Consider the following 21475-nt stretch of genomic DNA (forward strand, 5'->3'; position numbering starts at 1 on the left):
GTTTATTGCACTTATTTGAACTGCCGGTGCAATTATTAGTTCAATTTTTTTAATTAAACAGTATGCGTTGCTAATTGAATAATTTCCTTGCTTAAGTGAGCGTCAGATTATGAATGACTGCCAAGCAAGGCAAGGACTGTTATTTATGAAAAGATGAATCAATGAATGAATAGATGAAACAATGAATGAATAGATGAATTGATGAATGAATAGATGAATTAATGAATGAATAGATGAATCAATGAATGAATAGATGAATCAGTGAATGAATAGATGAATCAATCAATCAATCGATAATGAATGAAAGGATGAATAAATGAATGAAGTCAGCATATTTATATATTAGCAGAATTGTCCTGAGCCATGGTGCGCGTAGCAGGCAATCCCTTTACTTCAGTGCCCGCCGCGATGTTGTGAGGGTCTTATGAAACTAACGACCTGGCAAATACACTTAAACTACGGGAATTTGGATTAATTTCTTTTTATATTATCGAAGAAACTACATTAAGGCCAACTATCAACTGTTTAACCTACACCAACTATAGACGGAAGATGCTGCCGAGAGCTGCACTCCCTCCCTTGCGCCATTTGGGGCCATTACTTGTGTACGTAGCGCCCCCCCCCCAGGAGCACCATGTGGTACGTAGCGCCCCCCAGGAGCACCATGTGGTACGTAGCGCCCCCCTGGAGCACCATGCGGTGCGTAGTGCCCCCCTGGAGCACCATGTGGTACGTAGTGCCCCCCTGGAGAACCATGTGGTACGTAGTGCCCCCTGGAGCACCACGTGAGGCCGTGACCCGTGCAATAAGCAGCCACGCGCTGTGCAGGTGACCCCTGGACACGCGGCGGTGAGCGCAGGAGGTCGCGTGGCGCTGACGTGTCGCGTGGACGGTCATCCCGTCACGGCCGTCGCCTGGTATAAGGACGCCGTCAGGCTCAGGTACGGTCATCCCGTCACGGCCAGCTGTGCAGGTGACCCCGGGACACGCGGCGGTGAGCGCAGGAGGCCGCGTGGCGCTGACGTGTCGCGTGGACGGTCATCCCGTCACGGCCGTCGCCTGGTATAAGGACGCCGTCAGGCTCAGGTACGGTCATCCCGTCACGGCCGTCGCCTGGTATAAGGACGCCGTCAGGCTCAGGTACTCGAGGCGAGGGCGCTGTCTTTATGTTCCCTATTATTTGATCGTTCGTTTCTTCTTCAATTCAATTTCTTCTTCGCCTTGCTTTGCTTTGTCGCCTTCATAAATCGATCATTGGCCTCCTATTACGTAGACTCCAATAGACGCTAAATGTCACTTTTGAGTTGATTAACGTTATAAATTTTGCCTTCTTTCCCACGTAGAAGGAAAATTAATTGGCATACTCCATTTCGACTCGATGTTGTCGCAATTCCCGGTCAGGTCGAGTCCCCGCGTGCGTCTGCTGACGAAGGAGGAGCTCGTCATTTCGCCCGTCCACGACGACGACGCAGGGCTTTACCAGTGCCGTGCCACGTCCCTCCAGCACGTCACGGCGCAGGCCACGGCCTTCGTCACGCTCGCAGGTAGGGCTGCTTCAACTGGACAACTTAGAACATGAAATAATATGTTCATGCTGATAATTATTGCTCCGTTTTTGACGTGTCTTGTACACTATAGCGATGAACTAAAACTTAATTGACGCTGCCATGGACCAGCAGAGCCAATTAAGTCTCTGGGCACAATGTGTTGCCTGGAACGCTTGTGGTCTCAGAATAGTTCCTCCGTTATGCTTTGTTATGTCTATTGCCGGGGTCACTACTGTCACTAGTTGGTAACTGAATAACTATCTACATACCCGAGTGCTCGCACGAATTCGGCTTATGCCACTGACAGCCTTCCTTAAGAACATCAAACGCACGCGTATCTCGTTGTATAGCGTGATATGAAATAAATATCATGATGCCTCATGATGGCTTAATTTTAAAACGGTTTTCACAAATTTAAGCGATGAATTTCATCACCTTTTTGCATTTCAATTGCGGGAAGTCGGCGTCGCTGAATTAGTTAATTATGCCGTCTCATACAGCCGCTGCACTGCGTCTCGTGTACCGCTGTATACATTACACACGTCGTCTCACACAGCGTCTGCACCGCGCCTCGTGTACCGCTGTATACATTACACACGTCGTCTCACACAGCGTCTGCACCGCGTCTCGTGTACCTGTCTCTTATACACATCTAGATGTGTATAAGAGACAGCTTTAGGACATTCAACTCACGTGGGTCTCGCCGCATCGCTTCCCTATCGAAACTTTTATTCCTGTCAGCCGCTGGCACAAGGACGCCCTAAGTTCTTGTTACGGTGTAAATTAGAAGCTCTATGTCCGCTTTAGGTTTCGGTTGTCGGAGCGAAATAAGTGCCGGAATGGAATCTTGTGAAATTACCCGTCGAGCTTGGGGCGATCGTGGGGCGCGCGTAATAGGTACCTGATACGTTCGGAACAGACACGGCCGAATCTGAAAAATGCGTTAAAAATGCCCCCTCTCTTCCCCCCTCATGGGGGGAACGGAGAAGGCATTTCAATCTCTGCACGTTATATATATATATATATGTGCAATCTATATAGTACTACTAGCTTAGTTTTAAGAAATATGTTGTTGGCTCAATCCTTACGCCAGCTAGACCCAAACATTCTTGCTCACTTGTGGCTCGTGTCGTCCTTCAGACCCCTTTTCTCCCCTTCCCCAAGGCTCAAGTCATACGCGAGTTTCTTACTTAAAGGGTGTAATTCTTTAGTGTTGAATTCTCAAGTCTAGCGGCTTTCCTGAAAATACATCAATAACGAATCAACGAATGTAACCTAATGGACTCATAAATAAATACAAATAAATACATAAACAGTTGAATATCCTAATTTTAGACCAATACAGAATATATTTCCACCATGGTTTACAGCCTAAGATTTAACGCCTATTTAAACACATTTACATTCAAAGAGATTTTTAGCTACCCTGATTACACACTACACCCACCTCCTTCACGGTTCCGCACAACAATGACAAGCCGGGATGGCGGGAACTTCTAAGCACCTTCGCGCTAAAATCTCATGCCAGCTACTGAGCAGGGTAAGCCAATGTTGGCCTGACCAGCCACTGATTTCGTGTGTCATTTGACCCTTATATTTTTTAATTGTCCTCCTAATACGTAGCATCCCTATAGACTTGGCACTCTTCTGTCTTCGCTAATGTCACTTTTGAGTTGATTAACGTTATAAATTTTGCCTTCTTTCCAGTGTAGAGGAAAATTAATTAGCATGCACCATTTTCAACTCGGTGTTGCCGCAATCCCCGGGCAGGTCGAGTCCCCGCGTGCGTCTACTGACGAAGGAGGAGCTCGTCATCTCGCCCGTCCACGACGACGATGCAGGGCTTTACCAGTGCCGTGCCACGTCCCTCCAGCACGTCACGGCGCAGGCCACGGCCTTCGTCACGCTCGCAGGTAGGGCGACATTAACTGGTTCTCTTAGAACATGAAATAATATGTTCATGCTAATAACTATTGTTCACTTATGACGTGTCTTGTACAGCAATGAATTAAAACTTAATTGACGCTGGCATGCACCAGCAGAGCCAGACCTCTGGACACAATGTGTTGTCTGGAGCGCCTGTGCCCTCAGAATAGTTCCTCCATTATGGTTTGTTGTGTGTGGAGCTGTGATTCTGCGCCCCTGCTGTCACTTATGTCACTGTTGTCACTGCTTGGTCTTGGTCAGACACCTGCACTCTGTCACTAGTTGGTCTTTGACCCGCTATTTACACACCCAAGTGCCCGCGCGAACACGACTCATGCCACAGACACCCGCACTCTGTCACTAGTTGGTCATTGACCTGTCATTTACTTACCCAAGTGCCCGCGCGAACACGACTCATGCCACAGACACCTGCACTCTTTAGGACATTCAACTCACGTGGGTCTCGCCGCATCGCTTCCCCATCGAAACTTTTATTCCTGTCAGCCGCTGTCACAAGGACGCCCCAAGTTCTTGTTACGATGTAAATTAGAAGCTCTATGTCCGCTTTAGGTTCCGGTTGCCGGAGCGAAATAAGCGCCGAAATGGAATCTTGTGAAATTACCCGTCGAGCTTATAACAATAATATTTAAGGAATAGATCAAGACTCGTATCTTAATCCTCACCTTCTTCCATCTGCCATACGCTCGACATGTGGAAATGTTGGACCTGAGAATATTGGAAACGGAATCAAATGAATCTGAGTGAAGGGATTAGCTGCGCCGTCAAGAAAATGCTGCGGATCGGCTGCAGGATGAAGTTCACTGAATGCAGAGGAGAATTAATGCTATTCACTTATTTTTATGACTGGGCCGCAGAAATAAAATCTTATTGGAAGCGCCTTGTGTCTTCGCAAAAATATTGAAGCTCACTAGCTGCTGCCGTGTGCATGAGAATTTATTCACATTTTTCTGAGACATGGTCGATTGCTATAAAGATTTGAAAAAAATACAATTTATTCTTTAACGGTCGACGAAATTCTGAAATGAAATCTGAAATAAATTTTTCATCACGGGCCTAGTGGATTTGGCTTTCTCGCTGGAAGAGTGGTTTGAAGATTTGGGGAAAATGAAGCTGATTACGAGAATTGGTCTATTAAGTGGAATAAAAACGCTGTTAAAGCGCCTCGCTAACAGACTCTAGGCATCCTGTTGAGAACAGAAATCTTGCGACTCTTAAAGGACCAGCAAAATTGCAGAAGCCTAAGAACGCCTTATATGTTTCAAAGGAACGTCCGTAAAGCAAGACTTGCGTGCTATTTTATGTGCATTCAAATATTTATGTCGGCCTCAGCAGACGCCTTCAATGCAGCGCGCTTAGAATTTCGCCGCATCAGGTGATCCTTTAAACTTACGACCGAGCTGGTGCTTTGGAGGGGAGACTTCTTAGGATTTATTGAGGTAAAGTATCGTGCATGAGCTTCATTGGCACGTAATCGGAGGAAATAAAGGAATTCTTTAATGGAAATGTGTTACCTAATAGTAAAGTTTTTTTTAGAGTGAGGGAATTTATAATAATTTAGAGACAATTTGAGCTATCAAGGGTTCATCGTATCAAGATTGTTAACTTCAATTCCGAAAAATGAATTATAATAAATTCCAGATATATATGAAGGCACTATTACCTTAATTTTCAGTACTTATTATCATTTGAAATAGTTAAATCTTACTCCCGTTGTTGTAGTGAAGACTGTCGCAATCCCCGTGCAGGTCGAGTCCCCGCGTGCGTCTCCTGACGAAGGAGGAGCTCGTCATCTCGCCCGTCCACGACGACGATGCAGGGCTTTACCAGTGCCGTGCCACGTCCCTCCAGCACGTCACGACGCAGGCCACGGCCTTCGTCACGCTCGCAGGTAGGGCGACATTTACTGGTCAACTTAGAACATGAAATAATATGTTCATGCTTATAACTATTGTTAACTTATGACGTGTCTTGTATAGCAGTGAACTAAAACTTTATAGTAATGTCGCTGCCGCTCGCAGGTAGGCGACATTAACTGGACAACTTAGAACATGAAATAATATGTTCATGCTAATAACTATTGTTCACAATTGACGTGTCTTCTATAGCAGTGAACTAAAACTTTATAGTAATGTCGCTGCCGCTCGCAGGTAGGGCGATATTTACTGGTCAACTTAGAACATGAAATATTATGTTCATGCTAATAACTATTGTTCACTTATGACGTGTCTTGTATAGCAGTGAACTAAAACTTAATATTGATGACGCTGCCATGGACCCGCAGAGCCAAGCCTATGGGCACAATGAATTGCCTGGAACGCTTGTGCCCTCAGAATAGTTCCACCATTATGCTTTGTTGTTGTTGAATTATTTATTATACACAGCTTCAACAATTATGTTGAAGCTGTGATCCTGCGTCACTGCTGTCACTGCTTGGTCACTGACCTGCCATTTACATACCCAAGTGCCCGCGCGACCACAGCTCATGCCACAGACACCTGCACTCTTCAGGTCATTAACCTCACGAGTGTCTCGCAGCATTGCTTGATGTAGAACAAATTCTCGTTACGCTTTCTGCTTTGAAACGAAATTCGCAATTTTAGGCAATAAATTCGATCAGTTGGTTGCATTTCCAGTGAAGTCAGCGGTATTGAATTCATTAATTGTGTCATCTCACACAACCGCAGCACCTCGTCTCGTGTACCGCCGTATACATTACACACGTCGTCTCACACAGCGTCTGCACCGCGTCTCGTGTACCGCTGTATACATTACACACGTCGTCTCACACAGCATCCTGGTGCTGAAAACGTCGCCAATTCTTTGATACTTATTTCCATATCTTCTGGCCCAAACTCAATGTTCTCCAACCCCCTTCCTCCTGGTAGTTCCTGGAGAACTTCGATTTCGTTCTCCTCCTTTGTGTAGCGAGGGTTACTGAAGACTGATTCAAACTGTAATCCCAGTAACTCACACATACCCTTGTCATCTCCTACAAGGACATCGTTATCCTTCAGCGGACCCACTGGCGTCTTTATTTTAGCTTTGGACTGGGCGTATTTGAAAAAGTACTTCGGGTTTTCTCTGATTACCTCCACTACTCGTTCCTCGGCAGCTTGTTCTTCTATCCTATGCGATTCCTTCTATCCTATGCTTGCAAGCTACATGTTTAATAGTATACCAGCACAAGAACGGATGGTTGTATTGACAGTTGCTCCCATTTTTGCATCCGCGTTGCTTTTTGCTTCCAAATGTTGAAAATTTGTGACATATCTTGGGGTGAGAATAATTACAGATCCTTTCTTCATTCTCCCAGTGAAGAAACTTCGATTCGCTAGGAAGCACTTGATAAGTCAACAGGTGCTGGTGCAAACAAGAGAACACAATATCCTGGATCTATTCTTCACCAGCAATGAAGATTTGGTTGCTGATATTCATGTTGAGGAGACCGCACTGTAGACCATCGACTAGTGGTGGTTGAGACAACTATTGAGAGGGGAATCCAGGCCGGACCTACACCTCGATAGGAGCTAGCTGGGCTAAATTTTCCTTGGCAATTGGAACGAACTCATCGAAATTGACTGGAGATCCGAGTTCCTGGAGTTAAACGCCGAAGCAATGTACAACAAGCTGTGCGAAGTATTACTGCAGGTAAGCGCGCATCACACGACGGGAAAAACGACCCCAAAACGGCACATACTTCCAAAAGACAGACGGATCCTCATGAGTAAACGAGCAATCTTGAACAACCAGATAACGGCCGCCTCCAGGAATATGAAGAGGCGAAGGCTGGAACATTCATTTCAACAAATATGCCCAGTCAAAGGCCAAAATCAGAGCCTCAGTGAGGCTCTGAAAAAGAACGATGCCCTTGTTGTAGGCGACCAGGGCATGCGCGAACTTCTGGGAGCTCAATTTGAAAAAATATTCAGCGAACCCCGATACTCAAGACAGGAGAACGAAATTGGAGTCATTCAAGACCTACCAGGAGGGCGGGAGCTGATGAACATTAAGTTTGAAATACCGAATCCAGAGAAGAGTATCCAAATATTATCGACGAATTCTGCTCCCGGGCCAGATGGGGTCCCTGTAGTGTTACTGAAAAAATGTGTCGGTACACTAAAGGTCCCTCTGACCTTGCTCTGGAAAACATCATTGAGAGAAGGAAACGTTCCTAGTGACCTAAAATTAAGGCTAATAACCCCAATCTACAAGGAAGGTGCGAGAGACAAACCCCAAAATTACAAGCCGGTTACATTAACATCGCACGTATTCAAAGTATTTGAGAAAGTTGTTGCCAGAAGGTTTGTGCAGTACATGGTGGAAGCTGGCCTTCTCAACAGAAGGCAACACGATTTTGGACGAAATCGCTCCAGTTTGTCTCAGTTACTAGAGCATCACCACCAAATCCTGGCTAGAGGAGGGGACCGGGGTAGGCGTGGTGTATTTGGACTTAACGAAAGCGTTTGATAAAGTTGACCATGGGGTGTTCTTAAGAAAATTAAGACTACTGGTGGCCGGAGGTGAATTGCTGGATCCACAGCTTCCTAGCAGAATGACTATAGGCTGTCGTAGGAGGCTCGAGATCGAGCGAGGCAAGGGTGAAGAGTAGTGTACCACAGGGAACGGTTCTCGGCCTAATCCTCTTCCTCATTCACATCGCCGACATAGATGTGGCAGTGAACCACGACACTGCATCGTCATTCGCGGACGACACCAGGATATTAATGACCATCACGGACAGGACGGACAGTCACAGCTTCCTAACAGAAAGACTACAAGCTGTCGAACCAGGATACTAATGACCATAACGGATAGGAGGGACTGCGAGGGGTTGCACGAAGACTTTTCTTCAATAGATGATTGGGCCCAAGCGAACAATCTGCAGTTCGATGTGACCAAGTTTGAGGTTCTGATATAGAGAGGCAGCGGAAGAGCTGGTATGGAGCACTGCTACCTAGCACCTGACAATTCGGAAATCGAAAAGAAGTAACTCGTTCGCGATCTAGGAGTGTTGATGAATACTCAGGTCAAGTTTGGTGATCACATAGGTAACGGCAATAACCGCAAGAGGTAGGCGACAGATGGGGTTGATCTGGCGGACGTTCAGAACAAAAGAAGCGGAACCGATGAACACACTCTTTAGAGCCCTTGTAATACCAATTATTGAATACTACTGTCAGCTCTGGACCCCGTTCACACTCAGCGCAGTTCGGCAACTGGAAGGTGTCCAGCGAACCTTTACTTCCAGGGTCAGAGGGATGGAAGAGTTGAACTACTGGGAGAGGTTGAGGCACATGGGTCTGTACCCACTACAGAGGAGACAGGAGAGGTAGGTCATTCTGTACACATGGAAGATGATAACTGGAATGGCGCCAAACTTCGAAAGCGAGACCTTCAGAATTGAGACATATCATAACGAGTGAAGGGGAGACTTGCAAGATCCCCCACTACGTAACAGATCTGCAGTCAGATTTCAATCTTTGCGGGAAGGATCACTTTCCGTGGCAGGGCCGAGGCTGTTTAACGTCCTACCAAAAAGACTAAGAGAGTGGGAGTTCACCCTGGAGACCTTCAAGAGACGACTGGACGCGTTCCTGGGCACAATCCCTGATCGACCTCCCCTGCAACACCACCAGCGGCGAAAAGCAAGCAACAGCATCCAGCATCGTGCATCAGCTGGCCCAAATGAGGGCGGATGCGCGATAGTCAGAGGCGGCGATCCATCGTGGCCTGGGACTGCTACGTTCGAAACGAATACTATAGATTCTAAGGGGAGCGCAGTCGTGGGTAACAAAATTGACTCGTAAACAGGCCCTGGGCCTAGCGCCAACCATCAGCATGCAATATCTACACATAGCCTCAGATCAATGAGCTGTGTGTAAGTGACTCATATCAAAACATAGCCACTGCTTCACAGCGCCGGAGCACAACTGGCCGGAACGCAACAGGCCCTACCGCAACAGGCGCAGGTTAGCTTAGGTCAGGTTAGGTTAGGTTAGGTTAGGAGTAGGGCCGGGGTAAGGCGTTGTAGGTAGGGCCTGCTGCGCTCCGGCCAGTTGTGCTCCGGCGCTGTGAAACAGTGCCTGTGACTGAACGGCGCTGTTATGGTGGGCGCTTTGTGTCGAAAGCCGTGAAGATGCCCGGCTGCGTTACGCTCGGGAAGGTATATGAATCGCACTGAGGACTTGGGCTATGCTGACATCTAGCTATCCACCCGATTCTGAGGACTAAGCTAGGATACTGTGCATCTGACTGTACCGCTACGGGTTCAGGTTCGTTGACTGTACATCTGACTGTGACTGTACCTCTGTGGGTGCAGGTGCGTTGACTGTGCGTCTGACTGTGACTGTTTCTCTTCGGGTGCAGGTGCGTTGACTGTGCACCTGACCTTAACTGTACCTCCAGGTATACAGGTGCGTTTATTGCGCTTATTTGCACTGCACGTTCACTAATTTGTTCAATTATTCCTGAATTAAACAGTATGCATGGCCAATAGAACAATTTTATTGCTTAAGTGAGGGTCAGATTATGAATCATGGCGAAGCAAGGCAAGGACGGCAAAATGCCATCGTGCGCGTGGCAGGCACAAGGGCTAATCCGTTTACTTTAGTGCCCGCCGCGATGTTGTAAGAGTCTTGCGAAACTAACGTCTTGGCAAATACACATAAATAACGGGAATTAGGATTGATTATTTTGAAAATTATCGTAAAAAATAATATCAAGGCCAACTATCAACTGTTAAACCTGCGCCAACTATATTAGGAAGATCCTGCCGAGAGCGGGTGACCCCTGCTGTGATGTGCAGGTGACCCCTGCTGTGCTGTGCAGGTGACCTCTGCTGTGCTGTGCAGGTGACCCCTGCTGTGCTGTGCAGGTGACCCCTGCTGTGCTGTGCAGGTGACCCCTGCTGTGCTGTGCAGGTGACCCCTGCTGTGCTGTGCAGGTGACCCCTGCTGTGCTGTGCAGGTNCAGCGTGTAGGGCAGGACGGGACGCTGGAGGTGAGCGACGTCAGGAGGGATCAGGACCAGGGCTCCTACTCCTGCACCGCCTACGACAGGCAGGGCCAGTCAGACTCGCAGGAAACTTTCCTTCAAGTTGTGGGTGAGACTTGATCTTTGCTGCTACTAAAATGCGTCTTTTGAGCCGCAAATCGGTCATTTGAGCCTCCTTTTCAGACTATAACGGGGCCTTTTTTCAGAATTGGATGCCACAGTCGTCAGGGCTGAGCATAAGATTATTTATTTTGATAGAAATTTATTAATCGTTTTCAAATAGATGCCTAATTAATCCATCGAAATATGAAAAACAAAACAGTTAAAATACTGAAGCTGAAAAATGCGTGCTGGTTTGAACATTTTAGCAAATTGGTAACAATAATTGACAATAAGTTTGTTTATTTGTCTGTTCAGCCCCTAGTATTGTTGACCATGTGTCACTCCTTCACAGAGCGTTGAGGTGAATTTGACTCCCGCCTTAGGAAGTAACGCTCAGTGTAAAATATTTCGGATAAGCTTGCTTTGTAAATATAAGTTTTTACTGGATCGTTTGTGCAAAGAAACTTGCTTTTTTAGGTTTTGGGAACTAGTATTGACGAAATTGTATCCATGCTGACGATGCGTTAACGTGTCCCTGTGTCAGTGCCTCCCGAAGTGTTGCCCTTCGACTTTAGCGGTGTTCACGGTGAGGGTGAACGCGTAGGCGCGTCCTGCATCCTAAGCAAGGGCGACCCACCTATCAAGATAAGATGGACTAAAGACCGAGTCCCTCTCGAGAACCTGAATCTCCCCAACATCATTCTTATCGAAAGCATCGAGTTCTCTAGCATGCTTATGATCACCAGCCTTACTGCCGAACACTCAGGGCGCTACGCGTGCTCGGCCAGCAATGGTGTCACTGAGGCCCGACACGAGGCTGATCTCTTCGTCCATGGTACCGGAGGAACCATCACCATCACCATTGGCTTGTCTTGCACTAGTGGCTGCTGGTGGTAATGGATGAAACACCACCTCGTTCACTATGGCGTCTCGATATATCTTTAATTTAAAACACAAACTTTCAGTCCCTCGTGATTAGTAAAAAGTAATTTTTAGGCTGAAATTAAACCCGCACATCGAATGTGATCTCTATATGAACGTCAACTTGAAGTGGACATCTAACTATGTAACTACTATGGAAAAATAATTTATTCCAGGGTTTCAGAGTTAAATTTGTCTCCAAATCCTATCATATTTGTTTCCAAATTCTGCCCTTATTTTTGACACTCAGGACGTCCTTGTGTGTTACTGTGTGTCACAATATATGACAAGAGGGCGACCTTCCCATTTCAATTCACTGGGAGCGCAATGGCATCCCAATTCAAGCTTCCCCAAATGTTAGGATTACTAAAGTCGACGATCTCACAACCATTCTTGTCATTGATAAAGCCGGCGCTGAACACTCGGGCAACTATACGTGCTATGCCTCAAATGCTGCCCAAACTGTCGCTGCCTCAGCCATGCTGTCGGTGCAGGGTACGATTTACTTTTCTCACTCATTGTTACTTAGACATCCTCATCTTCCTTGACCTACACGAACTTTAGTCGATGTCTACTCCATGTTCTGCCTTTGATTGGACCGTCCAACATTGTTTTCTTTCCTAGATTTGTTCCTCATTTTTCTCACTAGACCAATAAAATTGAGAAACAAATTTCTTGGCTTGTCTGATCAAAACTGAAAAGTTTGGTTCATCATTTCTCAGTCGGATTTGGCTGAGTCTTTCGTTTTTTTGCTAAATGTTGATTGTCGTCGTTAGTAGCTTCAGTCTAAATTGAGTTTTACGCACGTCAGTAGATTGTGAAATGAGTCTCCGTGTTGCATATTATTTATCATAATTTCTTTTTAACATATCAATATACCCTGGCATATATAAATTTTGACGTAGTAAAAAAATAACCATTTTCCTTATTAAGAATTATAATTATAACTACAAATAGAATCGTGTTTTATTATTGTTTTTTTTTATTGTTACATACAGCTTCTGCATGCCTTTTGAACTGTATTTGAACGCACTTCAGAAATTGCCTAGATGTCCTCCTAACCAATCAAAGTACGCAGTTATTCTAAATGATGGACCCAATATATTAAATTCGTATTTATTCAATTATAAATTGATTAAATGCGCCGAATAAATGAATAAATAAAATAAATAAACCGTCCTGTCATAATCAGTAATATAAAAAAATTGAATCATTCTCTTAACATTGGCGGATAAAAAGTTCATTTTGAATTTTGCCTAAATAAATACGGATTTATTGAATAGGGTCAATCATTTAGAATAACCCCGTATATCCATTCCACTCTAATAGTTTGAGGAGAGCTAATAAATGCGATTAAAAAATTGATGAAACTGTTTCAAAAAATTTTGAAACAGAAAAGTTTATTGAACCAAATTTACGAATTTTTTTTTGTGTATGTGAACGAATGTACAAAACAGAGAAAGCTATGACTTTTCCGAACCTCCTACAAAACAGTTATGGGCTACGCATTCAAGTCGCCTCCATCACAGTACAAATTCAAAACTTTTTCTCCAAGGCTGATTTCGAAATTATTTCATTGCCAATGGAATATTTAACTTCAAAGAACACCTGTTTACTCAGAATGTATACACAAAAAAAATGATCGAGTTCTAAAGATGCACTGTGGCATTCAGAGATTATAGAGTGCAATTTTAATATTTCCACGGAACATCAATTGTTTATGACACAAATAAAGAGCCAGAGAAAGTTACATAAATGCTTATTCCTTTAACTTGCATTGGTCAAAGCTTCTGCATCGCTGTTAATCGATATTTTCAAAGTTGCATGTTATCGGGAAATAGTCAACAATATCAATTTTAATTTCGAGAAATCTTTGGTTATGTAATATTATGGCTAGTTTATTGGTGAAAAATGATATAGGATGCTACATACGTGTCATTCTTTTTTACTTGGAATTTAGAAAAAGAGACGGAAATGAATTTTATATTCAAGAGTGAAGTAATTTTGATGCCTTAACACTGGAAGAATCAATGATCAATTACTTCAATTGTTGCGATGCCACTAGGGAAATGGAAAAGAGAATATTCAACATGTAACGATAAATTTTATGGAGAAATAAATTTATCGGTCACATTAATGCCCCAACTAATCATATTCGATGTTCTAGAAACTTTGGATCTCTAATTTAATTCGCTCGTCAGTTCCTCCGTCGTGGGTGTCGCCCCCCGAGGACGTGTCTGCAGCCCTTGGAGGTCTCGCTGTCGTGTCGTGCGCAGCCCAAGGCTCTCCCGACCCCAGTCTGTCGTGGAGCAGAGAAACCGGTGTGTTCCTCGTTCACCTCTGGCTCACATGCTGTCCCACATAATTCTCATAATTCTATTCGGACTCTACTGCATTGAACCTCATGTTTTGTATAGGATGTGCAATATCTTCCAATAGTATGTTAATCCATCTACTTGTTCGTTTAAAAGGCGTATCTAATCAAACAAGCAGTAAAAGTACATCATTAGCTGTTACTGGGCACCGTAGGAGACGACACGAGCATCATCTATCTCTTTTGATTTCAGAAAACTGTCTTCGTAAACGTTTTTGTTTCCACCCTTCATTTTTTTTATATCTCTATTATTCATGTAACTCGAAGGTTACGTAATTATGCAGCATTTATCTACACAGTGTAATTTTATAATTAAAATGTGGTGCAAACGAGTATGTTTTCTGCGTTTCTTTTATGAGGCTTCGTAAAGAGGCTAAATTATTGTTTCACGAAAACATTGTCGTGCCTCGGTAGAAGATGTGTTGTTATGGGGTTACTTACCTCCTTCAAGACATTTGATTTATGAAGAGAAACTTCAACTTTCATTCACAAGTAATTGACGTTTTGTGCTAGCTTCAGGGGAATGGGCACCAGTGGACCTAATCAAAAGTTCATCTGTCGAAGAATTCGTCACGCAATTTGAAGCACGCGTTTCTCACCACAACCGCCTCCAGACTTTAGGAGGTTTGCACCTCGAAGAAGATGAACCTGATTTGGACGATAAATCTTCGTATTCTGAAGACCTGGGTCCAATGGAGGGAGAATCTCTACACACGAACGGGCTCGGGAGTTCTGCGTTAGGCACTGTAGCGGATCTGAACGGTACGCTTGTGTTCGCCCACGTGATGGAATCTCACGAAGGCCGGTACCTCTGCAAAGCCAACAACGGCGTCGGTCCGGGACTTTCGAGAGCCATCAGCCTGACTGTGCATGGTGAGTGATTCTTGGGAGTTGTAGGAAGTATTGTGAACTTCGGAAAGATTATGATGGTTCCAAAGAGTTAAATAAATTTAACTGATAATTTTGTCTGTTTCAAATATTTTTCGGCAAAAGTGTTTCCGAACTTCTTTTATTTTAACAGATTTTGATTCATGAGGGATACTAAAAAATATTATTACGTTTTAAATTATTATTAGGCATAAAGAGCATTCAAATCCAAAAATTAGATTTTCTTTTGCGAATAATTATTTCAGTGAATTTTACCAGAGCCTCCATGGTTCCCCGACTGGAGTCGTCGCCTGGTGCGGGTGGAGGTCGGACTCACAGGTACTTACCTCCTAGCAGGTACCAACTCTCCTGGACCAAGGGTGGGGCCCCGCTGGTCCCCACTCACAGGTACTTATCTCCTAGCAGGTACCAACTCTCCAGGACCAAGGGTGGGGCCCCGCTGGTCCCCGCTCATAGGTACTCACCTCCTAGCAGGTACCAACTCTCATGGACCAAGTGTGGGGCCCCGCTGGTCCCCGCTCACAGGGGCTCACCTCCTAACAGGTACCAACTCTCCTGGACCAAGGGTGGGGCCCCGCTGGTCCCCACTCACAGGTACTCACCTCCTAGAAGGTACCAACTCTCCTGGACCAAGAGTGGGGCTCCACTAGTCCCCGTTTACATACATGTACCGTCTTTCAGGTGATCCTTTCCTCTCCCATTCCCTCACCGACACCCTAACAAAATTTAGAGTCGCCCCAGCTTCTGGTAATCCAAATCAGAAGCTGCAGCGTCTGTAAATTTTCACTGGACAGAGACGCCAGAAATACCGGTAGGCTTCTTGAATTGTAGAAAAATGAAGGACTTCCGGAAATGGATAAAAGAACACTTGTGCATCATTCATCACCATTTATTGGACTTTTCTGGACCGCTGCACAGGAATTATTTAAAAGTATTCGACGTCGCAATTCCACGTCTATAGCTCGAATTTTGAGTGAAACGCAAATACTTACCTATAGTAAGAAGGGCTTAGTGGACGATGTCTTGAAAATTGTTTTAGTGTCAAATGATGAGAACTCAAGAATGAAATGAAATGAATTAAGGAAGCACAAATTTGTCAGGTACCACTTGGCGCTCTCGGAAGAGGAAGTGGAGCCGCGGGTGTTGACTCTGCAGATAAAAGATGTGGTCACGTCAGACTCTGGAACCTTGGAATGCCTCGCCGTCAACCCTCACGGTGCCAAAACCAAGAGGTTCACCCTCCTTGTGGAAGGTAGGCGACTGTACTTACCCAACTATATGTTTCATCCATACTACCTCTAAATTAGGTTGATGTGAAATGCTAGTACTCGTAGGAAATTTATTAATTTTATTATGTGTCAAATTTTGTTTGTTTGAAGCCTGGTGCTCGAAATCCGGCTGTTCGAGCACGTTTCTACGATAATTATGGTTTCGGTATATCACCTGGGCCTGATTTTTTTGTGTTGGAATCATGAGATGCAGAGAAATGGGGAGAGGGAGAGAGTTAGAACTTAGAAAAAATTAAGTAGAATGGGAATTTTGTCATGAATGTGGACAGGAAAGATTCTGTCCCGGGAAAGTTGTGTTATGATTTTAAAGTATTCGAGGTGGCATAGCTCAGTGTTGCGATAAATTCACTTGGTTTTAGACGTCCCTGGGCCCCCGACTGAAGTATTGATCACGGAAGGAGGGTCTCGGCACGTCATCTTATCGTGGACGCCCCCAGAGAGTGACGCTGGGGTCCCTACTTCGCTCACTGGATACGTCATCCAGGCTCACGAAGAGACGGATGCTTCAGTTTCCGGTAATTGAGCCACATAGAACGACAAGTAAAACTTTGTAAACGCTACAGATAGTTACCTGCTCGTAGTTACACTACTACCAGCATTTATTAATGCTTTTCGTGCGCCTCCTTCTTTTGTTTTATAACAGGCTGCTGAGCGTTTAATTCAGTGGTGTTTGACCTGAGGGGCTCGGTTTAACAGTTGAGTCCACTACGCTCTCAGCTAATTCCCTCTGAAGAAGAAATTAGCACAATATTTGAATATTGAAGTACTTGAAGCTAATACTCATAGCTAACACTAACGTGAACTGCAGTAGTCACGCGCTTTGTTGCGAAATCGTGGTTGTGAAGTCAGTCGCTTCCATATAGTCTTCCGGTGAGGTTAGACGCGAGCTCACTTTGCTCACTACAGTTCTTTGTCGACCTCCTGTTCTTATTATGAACCCTATGGCGTTACCGTGAGAGCTTCTTAAAATTGAAAAATTACATGAATCAAAAAATGCAAAAATGTGGATCTTGGGTTTAAACAAAACTGGGTTTGAACAAATATCCAAATATTAACTGAATTAAACAAGAAAAGTATAAGTCTAAATCTAATATGGGTACATGTTTATTTATTACCCCAGCTTAATTCCATATTGTTCGTGATGATGTTGATCCAGTCGAGACACCAGACTGTTGCCTTGCCAATAGGTTTTATACAATCCATTAATTTGTGCAGATAGTCAGCAGACAGGAAGCAAGATAGAGGTGTTGGTTTCTGGGTCGAGCCTCAGCCACCGCGTGTCTGGTCTGCTGCCGTACACGTGGTACAGCTTCTCTGTCGCCGCCCAGAACGGCGTAGGGCGAGGTACGAGTTCTGGACCCTTACGACACCGCACCCAGGAGGAGAAGCCGTCTGCACCGCCCAGTAATGTGCAGGTCAGTCGAGCCCTGCGTAGGATGGACTGGCATGGTCTTTCCTCCAATATCTTAGTTTTTCCTTATCAGCTGTTGGCCAAACACGACATATCATATCCTTTTAATTCGACCTACCAGCCTCCAGCAAAGAACCCGGGAATGGTATGGCTTAGCATCGTCGACCTACACATGAAATATTTTTACACCTTGGTAACTTGGTAATTGTTTCGGACGTAGCAGTCCCAGGCCACGATGGATCGCCGTCTCTGATTATCGCTCATCGATGCACGATGCTGTTGCTTCTTTCTCGCCGCTGGTAGTGTTGCAGGGAAGGTCGATCTGGGATTGTGTCCAAGAACACGTCCAGTCGTCTCTTGAAGGTCTCCAGGGTGAACTCTCCCTCTCTTAGGTCCTTTGGTAGGACGTTAAACAGCCTCGGCCCTGCCACATAAAGTGATCCTTCCCGCAGGGATTGAAATCTAACTGCAGATCTATTACGTAGTGGGGGATCTTGCACAGTCTCCCCCTTCTCTCGTTGTGATGTGTCTCAATCCTGAAGGTCTCGCTCTCCTGGTACGCGGCCTCGTAGTTCTTGCCTCGAGGTACGTTTCATTCAACGCGTAAAGAGAACTAAGCTGAATGCTGTTAGTCACATTACCGTAGCTGGTGGTTCAGAGAGCCCCAACAGTAGTTAGAGCACTACCAAGATTATCAAGTTTTGCTTCAATGAAACCTTTAATGGAGGACACTGAACAATCATTGTAATCTAGGTTGGTTATATTTTCACTTATTTGGCGTTTCAGTCAAAATCGGCGAGATTTATTGCACGTGGTTTGCACCTTTTTGCACGTGCATCCCAGCTTATACTTTCTCTTCGCACTCGGGAAATGGTTAGCTCAGCTTATTAGGTGGTGCGTTGCGCCAGATTGTCTTATTCATCATTCTCTACGCACTCAGGAAATGGTTAGCTCAGCTTATTAGGTGGTGCGTTGCAACAGATTGTCTTATCCATCATTTCTCTAAGCACTCAGGATGTGGTTCATTGCAGGTGGTGCGCTGCACCAGCTTTTTGTCCATTCTTCAAGCACTCAGGATTTGCTTCGTTGCAGTCTTGCAGGTGGTTCAGAATATGGTTCGTTGCAGGTGGTGCAGGATGTGGTTCCAGGAATTTGAAGCAAAGACAATACCACAAAAATTCACCATTTCTTAAAAACATAAAACGTTTCCAGCGCCATCGTCAGCTCATAACACAAAGTTCAGTTCAGAAGAAGTTTATTCCTAGAAACATAAGTACAATCAATTAGTAAAGTAAAATCCACTGTCAGATATTAAAACGGAAATAAGCAAATGGTACAAGAAATTAAAGCTAATAAACAGGCTTATCTATTTACAATTTCAGAAGAAAGGAGGAAAAGCGGCATTCAGACTAAGAATCTGTTTGTTTCTAAAATTCGTAGATCAGAAACACAGGATGTGGAAGCAAGAACTTTAAAATCACCATCAGAAACAGAGGTGTTGCACTGCTCCGCATGAACACGTACAGCAGAATGAGAAGGATGAGTAGGTTCCCCGTTCTATAACTCCTGCCTTTATGCTCAGCCAGCCTAGTATATAAATTGTGTGACGTCATACCGACGTACGCTGATGCGCACCACGCACAACTATATCTGTAAACTCATGACGATCGCATAAGAACAGGTAGGGTATCCTTATGCCTGAAAAACGAGCAGATTCTAACATTGTTAACTAACAACACATGAAGATGGTATTCCGGCTAAACATCCGGAAGGTATTTAGCGAATAAAAATTTCGATTCCTCTGCAGGTGGTGAGTTCGAGCTCTCGGTCGTTACGTGTGACGTGGATGCCTCCGCCTCGCAACGCATCGCACGGACGCCTCCTGGGGTACTACCTCGGCATTCGCCTCCGCCTCCCCAGGTACGTCTCACGCCTCACATCCATGCAACAAATCAGGCATACTTGCTACTGATGCAAATTGGCTACATCAATTTCGCTATCTTGATATTTGTCATTGGACAGAGCGTCACATAAGCTAAGAAGCGTCTAAGACGTCTTATAATCCCATTGCTGTATCATAGAGTTGATTGCAAGACGTTGACCTTTTGACGTGTTGCCAGCACGATGGACGACGCAAGTGACGAAGACAGCGCTTACAACTTCACGACGGTGGGCGATACGCACACCATCGTCACTGACCTACATCCTCACTCCTTCTACGATGTCATCGTCAGGGCCTTCAACTCCCGAGGGGCTGGACCCTCGTCAGACCCTGTCCTGGGGCAGACCCTGCAGGACAGTACGTTTTGCTTCCCGTTGCATTGTTTTTTTCATGATCGTGTGTCTCCGTCCTGTGGTTATTATAGAGAAACAATGTGTTGATGGTGACTTATTTCTCCGTTTGATATTTTTAAATGTGTCTAGGGCTGCCCTTGACTCCTGGCACTATGATATGTACAATTAACTCATTAGTACTGTATACATAGTTATGATTATTGTCTTCGCAAGCTGGTGGAATACCACAGAACTCATCATAAGAGGAACGTATTTATAGAATTGTTCCTCCCTGCAGCTCCCAGCAGCCCTCCAGCCTCCGTCTCTTGTTCCCCGTCGTCCGCTCACTCCCTCACTGTCAGCTGGCGTCCCCCTGAGGAGCGCGGGAGGAATGGCGTTATCGTGGCCTATCATCTTGCCTACTCCCCATCATCCTCGAGTGAGTGAGAAACATTCGCTGGTAAATCCCCAATCTACTCGAATTGTTTGAAATTAAATTTAACCTCACTTCCAAAGAGTCACAAAACGACTTGAAAAGTCGTTTTGTTATCAGAAGTAAAAACTGTTCAAAATTCAAATCAGTCACCTATTCAAAAATATTCCAGTACATCACTCGTAATCTTCATAATGAGTCCAAGTAATAAATAAGTTACATCCCCGATCTACTCGAGTTGCTTGAAATTGTATTTAACCTCAATTGCAAAGTGTCACATAACGACGTAAAAAGTCGTTTGAAATGACTTGAAATGTCGTTTATATATAAGAAGTGGAAACTTTTTAATTAGTCGCATAATATCAGAAACATTCTAAGACGTCACTCACAATCTTCATATTAAGCCCATGCAGTAAATAACCTTTGCGAAAGCATATCAACCCCTTTAAAAAATACAAATTTTAAATCAATCGAATAAAGTCTCTAATTGAGAGTTTGTGACGATTATTTATCTCCTTATCAAGGCGTTTTATCCCCCCAAGATTACGGTACAGTCGGTGAATCATCGACCCATGAGATGGATGATGGCATCCAGCGGGTGATCTCGACGAGCCGCGGTGGACGACTGTTGATCGTCAATGACAGTCACGGGACGGAACTGTCGGGGCTGGAGGCCTGGACCAACTACTCCATCACAGTCGCGGCCGCCACGTCCATCGGGGTGGGAGTTTCTGCGAACAGTGTCTTGTGCGCCACCATGGAGGGAGGTGAGCATGCTTTTGGTACTTAAAAATTATTTTTTTTCTAGCTTTCAAGACATCGGGATAATTCTCGGAATTCGTTCTGATTTCCTTCAGAGTTTATGACGAAAGTTGGGTCTTTTAAATATTTAAGTTATACCATTAAATTTCTTGAGTTATGTCATGAAAGTTAATGTGGCATGGTGGAAAAATCAGAAATTATTAATGAAAAAATTCTAGGTTACTATGCAGCAAAAGTAGAAAATAGATGAATCATTGATTAAAATCTCACGGTAATGTTCCCGTTGACAGCTCCATCAGCACCTTCATCAGTGAAGGCCGTGTCTGCCGGAGCGTCCAGCGTCTTGGTGGCGTGGCGGGCGCCTGAGCAGCCTCGAGGACGCATCATTTCTTACACGGTGTACTGGCGCCCCACGTCCAATGCCTCCGAAGTCTGGCCGACCAAAAGCACCACCGTAGAAGGGCAGAAAAACTTCTTGAAGCTCGAAAATTTGAGCGGCGTGCCATTGCAGGTCAGTCTATTTGTAATAACAAA

General features: G+C 44.8%; 1 protein-coding gene across 1 annotated transcript; it reads left to right on the plus strand.

Moving 5' to 3' along the window:
• Positions 1-634: 634 nt before the first annotated feature.
• Positions 635-20969, plus strand: LOC108677427 (Down syndrome cell adhesion molecule-like protein 1). The gene is made up of 20 exons (XM_047885731.1): positions 635-785; positions 966-1140; positions 1402-1544; positions 2104-2122; positions 3318-3460; positions 4667-4766; positions 5240-5382; positions 10438-10596; positions 11134-11424; positions 13712-13831; positions 14398-14757; positions 15031-15145; positions 15193-15366; positions 15873-16024; positions 16421-16576; positions 17277-17476; positions 19280-19392; positions 19593-19771; positions 20045-20185; positions 20722-20969. Exons 1-20 carry the CDS (start codon positions 635-637, stop codon positions 20967-20969), a joined length of 3282 nt encoding a protein of 1093 aa, XP_047741687.1.
• The last annotated feature ends 506 nt before the right edge of the window (positions 20970-21475 follow it).

The sequence above is a fragment of the Hyalella azteca genome, unplaced genomic scaffold, assembly GCF_000764305.2.
Source record: "Hyalella azteca isolate HAZT.00-mixed unplaced genomic scaffold, Hazt_2.0.2 contig2927, whole genome shotgun sequence".
NCBI lineage: Eukaryota > Metazoa > Arthropoda > Malacostraca > Amphipoda > Hyalellidae > Hyalella > Hyalella azteca.